The sequence below is a fragment of the Gobio gobio genome, assembly GCF_949357685.1.
Source record: "Gobio gobio genome assembly, chromosome: 18".
Lineage (NCBI taxonomy): Eukaryota > Metazoa > Chordata > Actinopteri > Cypriniformes > Gobionidae > Gobio > Gobio gobio.
The window spans coordinates 27126514-27144391 of record NC_137111.1 but is presented as its reverse complement, the minus strand read 5'-3'; the positions used below and the strand labels follow the sequence as shown (position 1 = coordinate 27144391).

The 17878-nt window shown below is 37.8% G+C and overlaps 1 protein-coding gene across 5 annotated transcripts in view; it reads left to right on the top strand.

The window, feature by feature from the left end:
* Positions 1-17878, top strand: part of zmiz1a (zinc finger, MIZ-type containing 1a) — a 154973-nt gene that overhangs the window by 117158 nt on the left and 19937 nt on the right. For 4 of the 5 annotated variants that reach the window (XM_079842059.1, XM_079842060.1, XM_079842058.1 and 1 more), the window contains 2 exons: positions 225-338; positions 6031-6136. In XM_079842059.1, the coding sequence (XP_079698185.1) occupies positions 225-338; positions 6031-6136 (220 nt within the window). Of the gene's footprint in view, positions 1-224; positions 339-6030; positions 6137-13774; positions 13937-17878 lie in introns of those variants that run through there. The other variant, XM_079842062.1, reaches the window with a different exon arrangement.

Sequence of the window (17878 nt, the reverse complement as noted above, 5' to 3'; positions counted from 1 at the left end):
AGGATTCCATTTCAGAGAAAAATTGTTTTATGGTTTTCTAAATCATCATTTTGTGGAAATCATCATTTTCCTGATGCTCATCCTTGAATTCCTACATGTGTAGTTTTCTCTGTGTAAACAGAATATTATGATATTTACATGGTAACGTGTGTCTTGCTGAATTTTTATGGTTAAAAATGTAAATATATTAACCATGCACTATTTGTTTTCTTCTTTTCGAACAGCACTTACAGAATCCGGCCAATTTCCAGACGGCGGCCACAGAGCTGCTGGACTGGTGCGGAGACCCACGAGCCTTTCAGCGGCCCTTTGAGCAAAGCCTTATGGGATGCTTGACGGTAAGCCAGCAGCTGCTCAAGTCTTGTCCTCATGTCAGGGGCCAGTGACGAAGGTTAAAGCAACAGTCACGCTTCATGTGACCCACTGCCCACCCACTCATCTCTCTCTGTTTCTTATCTTCCCTCCTGTAACTTCTGATATATATATATATATATACGAAAAATGACGTTAATGACACAGCTTCACGTGCTTCTATAATTTAGTTAAATTGCGTAAAAATTTTTTATTAATGGTGACAGCCCTAATATATATATATATATATATATATATATATATATATATATATATATATATATATATATATATATATATATATATATATATATATATATATATATATATATATATATATATATATATATATATATATATATATATATATATATATATTAGGGCTGTCACCATTAATAAAAAAATTTTACGCAATTTAACTAAATTACAGAAGCACGTGAAGCTGTGTCATTAACGTCATTTTCGTCATGCAGTTAAACGATCATAGAAGTCGGGAGCACCTGTAACCATGGTAGGAGGAAATATCCATTCTAACTCTTTAACTCGATTCTGCTTCTCTGTTTGTGATCAGGACATTTTAAGCTGTTAAACTCTGGGAAAGTTTTCAGTGATCCAGGAATCAAATTCATTAAAAAAGTCCAAAACAGCGCTAATGTAAAGAAGGCCAGACTGATTACATCAGACATATAAGAGAGAATAGAGACTCTCATTGCGTTTTTAGTGAATTATTCATTGCAGTGTGTGCTTTGCTTTAAAACACGAGCTCTGTTGTATTCTGATTGTTTCTGAAGAGCGCAATGTTTATGCCGTACAGTAAGCACGTGAGAGTCTGGCACAAAGAACAAACCATGTATGTGCGCGCTCTCGATCCCTGATCGCACGCTGCATTCATGTACAGACACATTTCAGTACATTTGCGCTGTTTCCATACACACTCAGGAAGGATAATGTTTTATTTGGCTTGTGTACATTGTTGTGTTTAGTAATCGTAGGTTTATGCGGTCAAAGCGGTTGATTTGGTAGTTTTCCGCGTCTCCGTGTTCTGTTCGGTACACATACTATACACTGTGAATTCTGTAACGTTTTTTTTCTGTAATGTTTTTTTCAAGAGTGCTTAGGTGTGTATAAATTTATTATATAATATAATAATATGGACTCCTTATATTTGGTTATTTGGTGTCCTTTTGGAGTCTCCAATGATCCTTGAAGCTTGCAGAAAATACAGTTTTCTGATTGTTTACTTTGCTGGATATAGCAAATGATAACAAAATGAATGTGTTTAATGAGATAAATGCTGAATGCTTCATTTTACAAATTTTAATCTTAATTTTAATCGCGATTAATCACACACCAAGAGTATGATGATCGTGATTAAACAATTTCATAAATTGACAGCCTTTATATATTATATATAATGAAATGATGTCAATTTATGAAATTGTTTAATCACGAATTGTGAATCACACATGCATGTATATATTTAAGAAAATGTTTATATTTTTATTTAAAAAAATTATATTTATTTATAAGATAAATAAAATATATATACAGTATATAATGCATATTTTTCTTAAATATATATACATGCATGTTTGTGTATTTATATATACATAATAATTATACACAGTACACACACATATATTATGTAAACAGAAACTTTTATTTTGGATGTGATACATTTTTCCCTTATATATAAATATAATTTTTACAAATAAAAAGATAATTTTTTTCTTAAATATATACATGCCTGTGTGTGTATTTATATATACATAATAATTATACACAGCACACTACACGCACATATATTGTGTGTGTGTGTGTGTGTGTATGTATGTATATGTATATTGGGTATTTATGTGATGTTAAATCTTTTTGATGTTAAAATAATTTCTATCTCAATAAAATAAAAGTAAGCCACTAGTCTTTTTTTCTAATTTAATTCTGTTTGGTGGTGCAGAAAATACAGTAGGTTGAAAAGTAGTCCCCTGTCCCACATTCTCCATGACCAGCACCAGCACCTTCAGTCTGATTCAGGCCTCCAATCCAGGTGCTTTTCATGGGTTTACAGACATTTTCCATTGATTTCCACTGGACTTATTTCACTCTCACTCTGTGATCTGAATTATTTTTTTTCTTAAACGGCTGCCATTATATATCTTAGTTAGATCACTGGTTCTCAACCAGGGCCACAGCAAACTTCCACATGGCTCCCAGTTAGTCTTAAAATGATATAAATTTAGTTATATTAACATAATCATAATTAAAATGTAAATTTAAAAAATCACTATCAGACCCAGATTGTTGGGTGACAAAATAACCTTATAATATTCATACACTGGACGATAGAAACTGGCAACTTTTTACCAACAACAATATATTTATTATTCTTTAAATACAGGTCTGCCCTGTAAAACCCATATTTAATATTCCATGAAATTACTGATTGAAGACTTCAGATTTGCCATCACAGCAATAAATTCCATTTTAAATTAATTCAAATAAAAAACAATTATTTTAAATTGTAACAATAGTTCACAATATTACTGTTTTACTCTATTTTTGATCAAATAAATGCAGCCTTACTGAGACTTCTTTCAAAAACATAAAATAATCGTAATTATTCCAAACTTTTGACCGGAAGTGTACATTCTGTTTTATTACACAGCTCAGGATAGTCACTTGTTTGGCATTTCCATGACGTAATTTTTTGATTAGTCACATGGCATTAGCAATCAAAACAACCTGGCTGCATCACAAACTTCCAGGGCTTTCTGCGCCAGCCGGGCTACTGCCTTTTGAGATGAATGAGAATGTTAACAGACAGCTTTCTCCTGCTCTTCCAGACCTCCTTGCTATTGCACAGCTCTGACAGCCTGAGTTTGGTTCAGCCTCCCTCTCTGTAGTTAATGTCACGTGTGTACATGACAGTGTGTCCTCAGACACAGTCTTCACACCACATGCGCTCATTCCGAAAGGATGTGTAGTATGTTTGCGCTCTGTATATTGTAATTAATTTGTCTGATGCGGTGCGGTCCCTCAGAGAGCAGCGGAGAGGTTCTTCTCCCCAGGTGAGGATGTAGCGGTGAGGATGGTGGAGAGATGAAAGAACTGGGGAGATAAGAATGTTGGCTGACAGATGTGGACATGTCTTACACATTTCCCCTCAGGCAGCAGGTAGCTCTCCGCTCTCCGCAGACCTACATATGGAGCTGTTCTTCCATTGTCTTCCAGCTGCACAATATCAGCACTCAGCCAAATGATAAATGACATCTCCAAACTGTCAGTAGCTTTAGAGATGACAACTATCTCGGCTGTTCCACTGTCTTTTCTTGTGAACCCCTGCATATATGCAGTGCTATGGGCCTCGCTCTGAAAAGAAATAAACAGCCATCGTTTTCTTGTACATTATATTGTGTGTCACTGTTTGTGTGCACTCTGCCCTTTAGCAAAACTGTAACCGAGGTCATTTGCGTGGCTCAGTGATTCAAATTTTTTTCTTCTTCTGTTGAATCACTTAATATTTTAGGCCTGCATTCTCAGAAGAGAGATTATGTCAAAAGGCTTATGAGAGGATGCATTTCTAAACGCCAGTGGAATCTATACCAGCCCACATGGCAGAACGCCTGGCTGCTGCAGAAAGGAAATTAAGTTTGGCAAGAGTGCAACGGCGCTGTCTGTCCAAAAAATCCCCAAAAACTGGAGGACAAAAACGTCTCTAGGTTTTCAGTTTCATAGATGCCATTCTAGAATCCCATTAAGCCATTATTTGACCATTAAATCACAAATAGAGATCTGTCAGCGCAGGTTTGATTTGTCGTTTTTGTTGCACCACCTTGGTAGCAGATGTATGACAATTTATGAGTAAGAAGTCACGTTTGCACCCGATGTGAAACATAAATTGCATGTCAAGCGTCGAGTGTTAAGAATTGAGAAGGTTAGTAAGTGGATAAATGCAGCGCACAGCTGCAGCAGTGTGATACATGAGTCATTAAAGATCATGTGCAGCCTTGTTCAGATTTTACAGCAGATATTACAAAAGGTTGAATGCCTCTCGTTCTATATTGGTTGTGTAATTTCTGATGGATTGAATAATAGAGAGTGAAAGGGGAGACGAAATAGTGAAATTCTTCAAATTGAATGTTATTCAGAGCAATATTTAAATACATAACTTAGCTGAAAATAGGCACCTTAACCAGTGTAACAAGGTTTTTTATTCTTTCTTTTTTTTTTCTTGGAATCTCATTGTCAGCCTGTCTCTGCTGTTTCTTTCTAAAAGAATAGTTTACCAAAAATAGATTACTTATCTTGCACCAAACCTGTATGACTTTTTTTTTTTTTTCTTCTGCGAATGAGCTTTTCGGCTGAATGTTCACACTGCTGTTTTTCAAATAATGAAAGTAAAAGGTGACTCGGGCAGTAAATCTCCAAAAGACTAAAATCATATTCATTGTACATTAATTAATTAGTTTGTTTTTGCCATTATTCATAGTTTTAACACCACATGGCAGCATCTCGAGGTGGGCATATTGGCAGGATCTCCCCACTAGCTTTCACCAATGAGGTTATTATTAGGGCATCCAAGTGGGTGGTTGGTGTTCAACTTCATATAGGGTTCTTAGAATCATCCTTAATCGCCTTAGAATATCGCCTTAGTCCCTGGTTCCTCCCACAAAGATATTGTATTATTTGAGAAGACTTGGAATAAACAGTCACCATATGGACAAATTTTCATGTGGGTATTTGTCATTTCTGAAGCTTGATGGCAACCTGGTCATCATTCACTTTCATTGCATGGAATAGAGTAGCTTAGACACTCTGGCTTTTTCATTTTGTGTTCTGTGGTAGAAAGTAAGTCATGCAGGTTTGGTACAATATGAGGGTAAGTAAATGATGACTGAATATTCATTTTGGGGTGAACCGTCCCTTTAAGAGATTCCACAGTTAAAGCCTCGGTTATGTATTCTGTGTGGTATCATTGTCACCTACCGAGTCTGTCTTACATGTGGCTTTAGAGTTTTATTTACACGAATACACGCCTTTGAATTGTTCCGCGAAAGATCACAAGATGCTTTGAAAGAAGCTGGAGTTTGCGAGTTCAAGGGGCCAAGTGCGGGCTGTGGTCTCTGCGGATAAGGGTATTCAGAGAACAAACAGAGACGTCTGCGCACCAGTCACACTGATCTCTGGGGAAAGCTCATCAATCGTGCCCTGCAAATATCAACACAGTCTTAACACTATTCTGCATCAGTGGAGGTGGCTGTTTTATCTTTGAATACATTATTCATGCACATATATAAATATTTGATATGATTGCTCTAAAAAAGGGAAATTGCTCTTTTATGAGTAGTTTTTGGAGAGATATTTGGTGTACAAGGAAGAGGGGGGTGGTAGCCGGGTGATGCGAGTATACCGCTGGTTCTCGCGTCTCTCATGGGAGTCTGGGGTAGAATTTCAAGGAAGCTTAATTGCACATAGCTCATGTAGACTATTGAAAAATTCAATAGCCTTAATGTTAAAGAGTGTGTTTAGGACATTTCGGCTTGATTTTCCTTCAGTCTTTAAGCAGAGAACTATGCGTTTGCACCTCTCTTGTGAATGCAAATAATGGACACACACATGCAGACGAACCCACATGAGAACACAAAGACCCGTTTTAACGCTCGTGTTCTCTCTTCACAGGTCGTAAGCCGTGTGGCAGCGCAGCAAGGTTTCGACTTGGACCTCGGCTATCGGCTCCTGGCCGTGTGTGCGGCAAACCGCGACAAGTTCACTCCAAAGTCGGCAGGTGAGACCCTCTCTTCTCATGCACCGTTTCTTCTCACTCATCATTGCTAATAAAACCCAAAGACACTCTGCCTGTAATGAATTCACATTTCTCATTTAGCAATGTGACAGGAAATCTTTTAATTGCGGCATTATGCAGTCACAGCGCACGGCCATGCATTAGCATCCTTTCACTTTCCTTTGTCCAACACTCACCCATCTCCTCGAGATGTCATGAGGCGATTTAACGTCCAGAGGTTGTCTTTTCCTGCCGATTTTACACGTGGAGCTCTCGGCATGCCAGAACCACCCCCGAATAATTCACTGATAAGCCGCCAGAGTTCACTTTCCAACAATCATCCATCAGCAGAGCAGCATCGCTTTGTAATCAGCTCTGTTTGAAATCCTGACCTTCTCAGCCAAAGCTGAGTGTCCTGTTCTTGTACATTTGTCAAAGTGAATTGCGGACGGGCATCAGCCAAACAGAGATAGATGGCCGGCAAATGCTGAGGTTGAGGTGTGTGAGTGTACTTTATTTGAGAAAGGCCTGACACGGCTCGCTTTTCAGAATGAAGATAAACTGTCCATTTGAACCATGGTTACTGTAGGACACTTTGGGCCTTCAAAAAAATGTGTCTGGGTGTTTGTTCTTTCTGTTCCTCCTTTTAGATAACTGCACAATCATTTTATTAATCAATATTTTTGTCTATAGTCGAAAGAAACTGTTTGTCTAATACCAATTATATATACTATTACAGTATTTATTAATATTTTTAAATAGCTTTTATTCTTATATTTTCTTGATTAAGTTTTAGTAAATTTGTCTATTTTTTGTCAATTGTAACATTTCTATGTAGGTTTAATTTATTTTAGTTATAGTTTTAGTAATTTTAGTACTTCAACTTGATACGATTTTTTTCAAGTTTAAAGTTTTTCATTTAATATTTATATTTTATTTTATTTCAGCTTTATTTCAATTAAATGAACAAAAACTTTAAGTAGATTTAGTTATGCTGGAAAACGTGTTTAAACTGTATTTCATTTTATTTTATTGTATTTTAATTTTTTATTATATTAATAATTTATATTTATTTATTTTACTTTTTAATTAATTTACTCACTGGTTGATAGTGATTTGTACTTTGAAAATGGGACAAAAATACTGATTAAGACGTGTATTTTTACCTTGAACAGCTGTGATTGTGGCAGTATTTCTGTTAATAACACTCATGTGGCATAAGAAATAAATATTTCAGAGTGATGTCTGAAATATTTATCATTTACAGTGATTTCTCAGATATTTCGATTCAAGCGGAGACTGTATATAGCAGTGGTTGCATTCAGAGCAGCTGGTGATAAAGAAATGGCTGGAAGCAGATATGACTCAGACCTCCTCTCTCTCTGTGCATCATGGGGGCATCCATCTTACCTCTATCATAAGGGCGTCTGCCGCCCCAGACTCGCAGACGGCAGTGGCAGAGCTCGGTCTCATAAACACCCTCTCGGTCACTCTTGTTTTCTGTCCTCCTTGATGCCACATACTCTTTCTCTCTTTATCGGTCTACATCCTTCACGCAAACACACACAGAAAGAACTAATAGAAAAAAGAGATAGTAGAGATATGCACGTCGGGTCAGGGCTTTGTCGAGAAAGTGCAGCCCCAGCGAAAACCCAGTGACAGGCAGGATGGCGACAGAGGGGCGGCCACCCGACACCACACACCGGAGTTCAGTGTGTCTGGCGCGCTCAGAGCCTGAGAGAAGCGAGACACTCCCACATTACACGATCAATGCACAATCAGGCGGCCGTGGAGAGGCAGTCACCGGCTGCAGGATGAATCCGTCATGTTTTGCTGTCTCTGTGATATACAATGCAGCTGACACTTGCCTGTGAGGATGGCCAAAAGTCATCCACTTGCACTCAGAATTACGCTTTTATTTGCTTCTCGTAAAAGAATGTTAAGTACCTGTAATGGATAAACGCCAAAAGATGTCTTGTAAGATAAATGTAATTCATATATTTATGCTTTAAGTTCTTTTTAATGTTACATTTAAACTTTTATAGTGCTATAAAATGATCAATTGGATTCCTTTGTTTTTCAATATGTGGTTTTGGCAAATCAAACACACTTGAACCTCGTTAGATGCTTGAAGCGTTGTTTTTTGTTGTTGTTGTTGTTGTTTTCATTGACAAAGTTAATGAGAACACATTTATCATCACTGCAAAACAAATCTTAATCGGTATATATTGGTCTTGTTTTCCAGTAAAAATACGAATTTCCTTAAAGCAAAAGTGGGTAAAATAAGAAACAAAATATATTTTTAATTACATTAATAATTACATATATTCATTGACATACTAATAAATATGAATTAAATATGTACAAAGTTACAAAACATAATTGCATATGAATTGTAAAATATGATATATGAAACATGAATAATACATACAGTGAGGAAAATAAGTATTTGAACACCCTGCTATTTTGCAAGTTTTCCCACTTAGAAATCATGGAGGGGTCTGAAATTGTCATCGTAGGTGCATGTCTACTGTGAGAGACATAATATTTTTTTTAAAATCCAGAAATCACAATGTATGATTTTTGTAACTATTTATTTGTATGATACAGCTGCAAATAAGTATTTGAACACCTGTCTATCAGCTAGAATTCTGACCCTCAAAGACCTGTTAGTCTTATTTTAAATGTCCACCTCCCCTCCATTTATTATCCTAAATTAGATGCACCTGTTTGAGGTCGTTAGCTGCATAAAGACACCTGTCCACCCCATACAATCAGTAAGAATCCAACTACTAACATGGCCAAGACCAAAGAGCTGTCCAAAGACACTAGAGACAAAATTGTACACCTCCACAAGGCTGGAAAGGGCTACGGGGAAATTGCCAAGCAGCTTGGTGAAAAAAGGTCCACTGTTGGAGCAATCATTAGAAAATGGAAGAAGCTAAACATGACTGTCAATCTCCCTCGAACTGGGGCTCCATGCAAGATCTCACCTCGTGAGGTCTCAATGATCCTAAGAAAGGTGAGAAATCAGCCCAGAACTACACGGGAGGAGCTGGTCAATGAACTGAAAAGAGCTGGGACCACCGTTTCCAAGGTTACTGTTGGTAATAAACTAAGACGTCATGGTTTGAAATCATGCATGGCACGGAAGGTTCCCCTGCTTAAACCAGCACATGTCCAGGCCCGTCTTAAGTTTGCCAATGACCATTTGGATGATCCAGAGGAGTCATGGGAGAAAGTCATGTGGTCAGATGAGACCAAAATAGAACTTTTTGTTCATAATTCCACTAAACGTGTTTGGAGGAAGAAGAATGATGAGTACCATCCCAAGAACACCATCCCTACTGTGAAGCATTGGGGTGGTAGCATCATGCTTTGGGGGTGTTTTTCTGCACATGGGACAGGGCGACTGCACTGTATTAAGGAGAGGATGACCGGGGCCATGTATTGCGAGATTTTGGGGAACAACCTCCTTCCCTCAGTTAGAGCATTGAAGATGGGTCGAGGCTGGGTCTTCCAACATGACAATGACCCGAAGCACACAGCCAGGATAACCAAGGAGTGGCTCTGTAAGAAGCATATCAAGGTTCTGGTGTGGCCTAGCCAGTCTCCAGACCTAAACCCAATATAGAATCTTTGGAGGGAGCTCAAACTCCGTGTTTCTCAGCGACAGGCCAGAAACCTGACTGATCTAGATAAAGATCTGTGTGGAGGAGTGGGCCAAAATCCCTCCTGCAGTGTGTGCAAACCTGGTGAAAAACTACAGGAAACGTTTGACCTCTGTTATTGCAAACAAAGGCTACTGTACCAAATATTAACATTGATTTTCTCAGGTTTTCAAATACTTATTTGCAGCTGTATCATACCAATAAATAGATAAAAAAATCATACATTGTGATTTCTGGATTTTTTATGTCTCTCACAGTGGACATGCACCTACGATGACAATTTCAGACCCCTCCATGATTTCTAAGTGGGAGAACTTGCAAAATAGCAGGGTGTTCAAATACTTATTTTCCTCACTGTATATATACTATTATAGGATAATAGTGTGATATAGTGTAATTGTATAATATAATATATTTACATGATACTATATTATATAAATATATATTACCCCATTTAAAATTAGTTTCTTGTTTGAAGTGTAAACCTTTTTATCAAAATTATTTTGATAATGCTTTAGTAAAGTAAATGTATCTTGTTGTAAATATATTTACTCTATGTATTTATACTGGAAAACAATACAAACATACTAATTGAGAAATTATTTTTTTCAATGCACTGGCACAGATATAATCAATGCAAAGTGATGAAAGCATGTTTGTCATTATCGCCATCCTATCTACAGGAATGTGTCAGAGATGCGGTGTGTGTGAATGAAGTCTAGTCTGTCAGTACGTGCTGGTTTGTGAGTGCTGACCTCTGTCAGCGGGATTATCTGGCAGTATTAATCTGTGATTATGGGAATTATCCGTCCACGGTGTGTTTGCATCTATGTTTGTGTGTGCGTTCTTATTTAGTCTGATCTTCTCTGCTTACATGCTACTGACAGACTTTTTAACCAGGCTTTGTTTGGCACCCCACTGCCAGTCCAATAAGATAATTTAGTCTAAAATCTCCCTCACAGTTGTGTCTGTACCAAGAAACGTTAAATACCTTGTCTGAGACACTTTTGAGCATATGTTAATTATACACAGCATCACAATTGCTTTTGATAGTATTTCAACAGTGCTGTCAGTCACACAACAGTCCCCTCGCTTAGATCAAAATCGAGTTCTTCCCTCTGTATGTGTCATGCTGATATTTAATCGAGAGCAGGTTAGTTGAGAGACTGACAGCTAATGTGTTTGTCTATTAGGACATGTTTCTGACTCGCATACCCCTATTCAAAGGCCTGCTATTATTTAAACACTTTCCTGATAAAAAAAAGGCGACTTCTCATCGCGTTGTTCCTGCACACAGGAGCGGAGATAGTGTGCCATTGTTCAGAATGAGATGTTGCGACAAGATAATTGCAAGGTGTGTCTCAATTTAAGGGTTTTTAAAGTCTGTGATTGAGCAGATTTGGCACGACGCGCAGAAGAAGAATTTCAGAGTTTGCATCACTTATAACAAGACAAAAATGATAGATAGATAGATAGATAGATAGATAGATAGATAGATAGATAGATAGATAGATAGATAGATAGATAGATAGATAGATAGATAGATAGATAGATAGATAGATAGATAGATAGATAGATAGATAGATAGATAGATAGATAGATAGATAGATAGATAGATAGATAGATAGATAGATAGATAGATAGATAGATAGATAGATAGATATAGGCTGTTCTTTTCATCATAGAATCTAAAAAAAAAATCTTTCAGATATCTTTTCATTTATACAAGTTTAGTCACATAGTTTTGTGACTAAAATGAGTTAGAAAGTTTATACACTCAACATAAAGGTGAGAGACCTTTCACCATATTCAAGTTTATGGCCTATGTATTGTTGGTTTTTTTATTTAGAGATATAGTTGTTTGATGCAGCTGCTTATCAAAGTAAAGCTGACACATGTCTCTTCTCTGAGTAGCGGATGGGTAAAAATATTATATTGGTCACTGTAGGGTGAAACAAATCTCTCAACGCAATGGTGAGGAATGTTCCTGCTCTACATAGGAAGTCTGTCAGCAGCTTGTAAATCAGCCCAGCTGGAAGGCACGTCAGGAGAGCAACCAATCCGCCATGTCGAGGGTGACGGATCGCTTTCCAGCACCCAGTCGTAATTCACATGTCATGTACACACATGGTTTACAGAGAAGACGCGAGCGCAAATACACAAGAAACTCAAGCCCGGGACCTCCCCGTTGGTTTGAAATACCGCAAACCCTGCCTACCTCTGTCTGCTTACAGTTCTCACTTTATACTTCAGATATCTTCAGACGTGTCTTTGAGCTTGCGACATGAAAAGATAGATCATTTCTGGGTCACAGTGGCCTTTATATGTGCGCTCATATCCAGGGTCCAGAATTAACAATCGCCAACCAACAAATGTGAATGAATGTTGGCTTTGGCTATTTAAGTAGAACAGTTACTTGTCAGTTGAACGGTAACATTAAGAATTGTAAAAAACTGGATGTCACACTTTAATTTACAATCCAATTATTACTGTCAACTAACTATTAATTACGACTTTTGCTTCAATAAACTCCTAATTACTGCTTATTAATAGTTAGCAAGGTAGTTGTTAAATGTAGGTATTGGATAGGATTAAGGGATGTCAAATATGATCATGAAGAATAAGGCAGTAATATGTGCTTTATTAAAGCCAATATCCTAGTAATATGCATGCTAATAAGCAACTAGTTAATAGTGAGAATTGGACCCTAAACTAAAGTGTTACCATATTTATGACCAGTAAAAAAAAAAGTCTACCATTGTCAGATGAGATAAAAAAAGTTAATTTTGGACTCTGCTTGAATACATTTTCAATATATTCTTTTCTTTCCTTCTGATGTAATCACTCAGCAACAGTTCCGTTCCTTCTAGATGCTCCAGATTTGCTATAGACTTTCTGTTCTTACGGAAGCAAGCAGATTTTTTTATTGTAGCTCATAATCTGCAGCGATGGTGCTTTATTATAGTGGATTTTTATATTAAAAAATCTGGGTATTTATCACAAAATTGCTCATTTGTGAAGTTCACAGCTAGAGAGAATGGCTGGAGTGATGTGTTTGTGTTGGTGGAGGGTTATGACTCACTGCTTTGCAGTAAAAGTTAAAGGAAGCTCGAGTTCCTGTTTGAGCCAGCTTTAGCTCTTCACCTCCTTTTTCATGTAGCCCGTAGCCTTGACATCTCTCATTTTCTCTGAGTTATTTCATCCCCTTGTAGCTTGATATTAAAGGTATCTGTCACACGCAGCACTTCAATGCCGGCCGTGGAGATGACGTGCACGCTGAGGTCTTGATGCTTCTTGCTACATTGTAAGTCTTTGCGGCAACGATATGTTGGAGCTTTTAATGAATTATTGCTAATTTGATGTCAGTGGAATTTATTACAGTGCTTCTTTTTTTTGCAGCGTCAAGAAAAATCCTGCTGTTGATACAGCATTTTTATTAGCAGATTAGGCAACGCTAATTCAAGGACTGTAGAACAGCTATGTATTAATTCATTAATGGACGCACACTATTGACAGCCTGGGGAAGTGCTGGATCTCTTTCTGATATTCAACACTTTTAGATGTGTGTAATTAACAGTGTTAGCAAGTGTCAAGTTAGGCACTTAGCGTTAAGAGCTAACACAGTTTCCATTAATTTCACCCTCACATGACACTCAAGAGGGCCGCCCACCAGCCACGAGCTTAATTAGCGTGTACGGTCTGATGGATTTATACATCGGTGTCATGTGATTAACTCTCCAATGGACGGGATTCACCCGCTTTGATAGCAGTAATCGCGGGGCTGTGAACACAGCTTTAACTGAATTGATCCGAGCGTGTTGTTTGTTCTCAGTCTTTCTCTGAATGATTTGGTCACAGGCCAAGATACAGCCCATCTGCTGTGATAGGCCCCGCCTCCCTCTTTGCAAATTTGAAATGTGAGCCGCTCATGCTTTCCCCCCCTTCCGCCCTCTGGCAAAGTGGCCGTCGCATTGCATGGGTGTGTGTGAGCGTGTGCGCGTGCATGCGTGTGTGTGTGTATGTGTGTGTGTGTGTGTGTGTGTGTGCGTGTGTGAATGTGTGGCTTCCATCAGTTCCAAATGAGCGAGGGCTTTAAGCATGTGGACGTCACTTACAACACCATAAATCTGAGGTGAGAGTACATTTGCTGCTTTCTTCCTCTGTCTCCCTTCTTTTTTTTTCCTTCCCCCATGTCCCTCTCTCTTTCTCTCTCTCTTGCTTCTTTTTTAACCCTTTTGAAACACAACGGTGCTTCCTGTTCATTTTGTGGTTTTGCACTGCAGACAGTTTACAGGCTGTCATTGTGTGTGTGTGCGTCTGAAGTTTTCGAAGAGCTTAACCTGATTCCCCGTGGGCTACGTCTTGGAGCAGAAGGAGCCAGGTATAGCAGGAGCCCATTAGCACAGAACTCCATCTGTGATTGGCTTTGCACTGGAAACCCAGAGACCGCCGCTGAATAATTGATGTGCATTGTGCAGTCGCTGGACAGGCGAAGAGAGGGAAAACAGAGAGAGAGCCCCAGACAATCAGACCGAGATAGACAGAAAGCTCGTAGATTTCTCACGGGTTCGTCTTTGCCTGCTGGTAAAATCCCATTTTTTCTGTGCAATGAGAAGACTGCGATGAGAGCGGATCTCGACTGTTGGTAAGTCACGTGACAGCCCGAGTGCATGCGGACGAGTTGCAGGCAGGTGTATGTATGCGCAGGAACTAACTCGTAAAAGAGTCCTGCACATGATAGAGTTGTAACTACTGACTGCTTTTGACCTAGTTCCCTCTCTCCTACACAAATGCTCACACATGGAGGGTCAGAGCAGGCTTGATTATCTCCAGGAGGAGAGCTGACCTACTTGAGGCACAGTGTTTTTGTCAGTCCTTTAGTGGTTTGATGCGAGCCTGGCGACAGCTTGGCTCCAGCCAGTTTCATGGAGCAGCTCTTGCTCCTCACCGGCTACTGTTGGTGGCGAGTGCATGTTCGCTCTTTACAGGGTTGTAAATCATAGGATAGGAGGGACGTTTTTTGCATTGCATTCGAGGTTCTGTTCTACGGGCCGCAGAGGCGATTTGAAAGGGGAATGAACGTGGGAATTTCGGAAAGTGGGGGGATGTGTGCTTGCCGTGCCCCTGCTGTTAGTATATTTAGAAAGCTGGCTTCATCTCTTGCGTTCCTACAGCACTGTCTGCGTCAGGGCACAATCCCTAGATATTTATAGTAAGTAGTTGTTTCGAGTAACTGCTACAGGGCGGCAGTTAAAGCGTCGTAAGGATAATATACTGCTGGAGCAAAGTCTACAGGTTCCTGTGAAGTTTTGTTAAAGCTCTCGGCCTCCGAGTGCATGCTGATGGGGAAATAAACAGCAGTTTGCTGTAATGAGGATCCTGCTGTTCATGTGTGAAACTTCCTCCTCGGTGGTGAGGAGCTTTTAATAGCTCGGTGCTCTTTGCCCATGTGTCGTTTGTGTTTGATGGAATTACTTTATTTAAACATGCAGATGTTGTGCTAATGCTTTGGCATACAAATGTTTTACGCAAGTTCAAATTTCTCTTGAGGTTAAGATAATAAGACGCCTCTTTTGATTTCCATGTTTTTTAGAAAGTGTATTTTGAGAGGTATATTGGGATTTTTAGAATGAATCGTCGAAAGGGGACTGATGCTTTTTAATGTTTTCTTTTTCCTTTAGTTTTTTATGTATCTGTGCATGGATAGGATCTGCAAAGTTACAAAGAATAATCCCTTTATTGGAGACTATGAGCTATCTAGGACCGGCCTAAAATGCCAACGTCCGGATATTATGTCCTCAAACATCTACATCACAATGTGAAATATTATATAATACCCGGTCTAATGGCATACGCAAAGAAAGAAGACGAGACTTCAGTGAATTGTAGTGTTGTCGTTATGTCGTGGAGACGCTGTGTATTTGGATGCGAAAGCAAAATCTGTTTGTTAGGAATCAGTGGTTAAGATTTATTTATAAAGCTGTACAACTCAAAAGTTTGCTTGTGCACAACGCATACAGAGGACAGGTTCCTGAAGAGTACAACACTGGCTATATACAAATACTATTTACCACTGTGAAACTTTCTGCTCGAGTCGTGCTTGCAAAGTTTTTTCCGATCGATCGGCTTGATCATCCATATTTTCGGAATCCAACTTAGACAGAAACCGATACGATAAAACCGACAACATTAACTTTGTTTACAATTGCTTAAAGCCTTGAAAGCTGAAGCTCGCGGTAATGGTAGGGCTGTTACATTTCAAACACATGCTTGAGGTGTTTGGCCAATCACAACGCACTGGGTCTGCTGTCCAATCAGGGCACTGAGCTTTTCGAAAGGAGGGGCTTTGTAGAAATCAGCACGTTTCAGACAGACTGGAAATCGAGGTACTGCAATAATGTACAGTATGTGGATTTTTTTTTTTTGAGCATTAAAGCATGTTAACTTGCTCTATTACACCCAATAAACAAAATAATGAACTTTTAAAATGGCATCACATGACCACTTTAAACGTGTCCTTTATTGCTACATTTTAAGTATGTGGCTTTTTTAACAAAAGATGTGGGTCTTAGGACACATTTTTCTATTCCAGTGCTCTACTTTTCTATTGTTTTTCGAAATAATAATGTGCTAGATGGAGGTGTTTGACTGCTGCACTCGCGTATTTGGCAGCGTCTCGTGCATGGTGTGGCATTCTAAAATCATGGCGCTCAGGTTAAAATAAGTTCAACTTTTAAAAAAAAATACATTATCTAGAACTTGCGCTCTGTGGGAATGGCCCTTTAAGATGATAACATAAATCACAGGTTATATTTTACAGCTTTAAGACTCTAGTTGTTGTTCAGCAGAGTGCAAAAAGCCGACTAGCAAATGCATTGGTAACACTTTAGAATAATGGTCATTAGTTAACTACACTAGTTAACATTAACTAATAATGAATTGCACTTATAAAGCGTTTATTAATCTTTGTTAATGTTAATTTAAACATTTACTAATGCATTATTAAAATCTTGTTAACATTAGTTAATGCACTGTGAACTAACATGAACAAACCATGAACAGCTGTATTTATATTAACTAACGTTAACAAAGATGAACAAATACAGTAACAAATGTACTGCTCATGGTTAGTTCATGTTAGTTAATACATTAACTAAATGTTAACTAATTACCATTATTCTAAAGTGTTACCAATGCATTTCATTAATTTTCTGAGTTCAAACATTTACTGTTGCCCATGGTTACAAAGTGGATGCAAGGTAAACATCAAAAGAAGTAGGCTCTGTGTCAGCAAACAAAACGAACCATAAACTGTCTGATTACTGTAAAGGTTATTGATAGAATAGTTTGGATTTTAAATTCTGATTGGATGAGCTACGTTCAAAGACATTGTAAAATACAGATAACACTTTCTATATTAATGTACTAAGTTACTTGGCAACCATAAACAGTCTACAGTAGTCTAGAGAACATTTACTTCCAGAATTATTTATATTATTAATATTAATAAGTATACCTATTTATAAAATGTTATCTTGCATTGTATTGCTATTGCCACAATTTTATAGTCACGGGTAAAATCACTGTAAGCTGATATATTTCATTTGATATATTTGTAATAATTCCAAGAAACATACACTAGTGTTTTTTTTTTTAAGTTAAATACTAAAGTTAAAGTTAAAATTATTACTTAATCAGCAAAAATGCATTACATTTTTTAAAAGTGATATTAAAGTATAAAGTATGATCTTTCCACAATAATATTAAGCAGACAACTGTTTTCAACATTTATAATGATAAGTTTCTTGAGTATAACATCAGCCTATTAGAAGTATTTCTGAATGATCATATGAGTTGAGTAATGAGGCTGAATATTCATCATTTTAAATAAATTACATTTGAAAATAGATTTAAATAGAAAACAGTTATTTTAAATTGTTCTATTGATACTTTTTTGTGTGTATTTTTACAGAAAACTTATGTGAATAAGGATATGAATGAACAGCTAAGATTGCCTCACATGTACAGTATAGGATTGGCTTCCTCTATCTTCCTAACCATCTGCACCTGAATT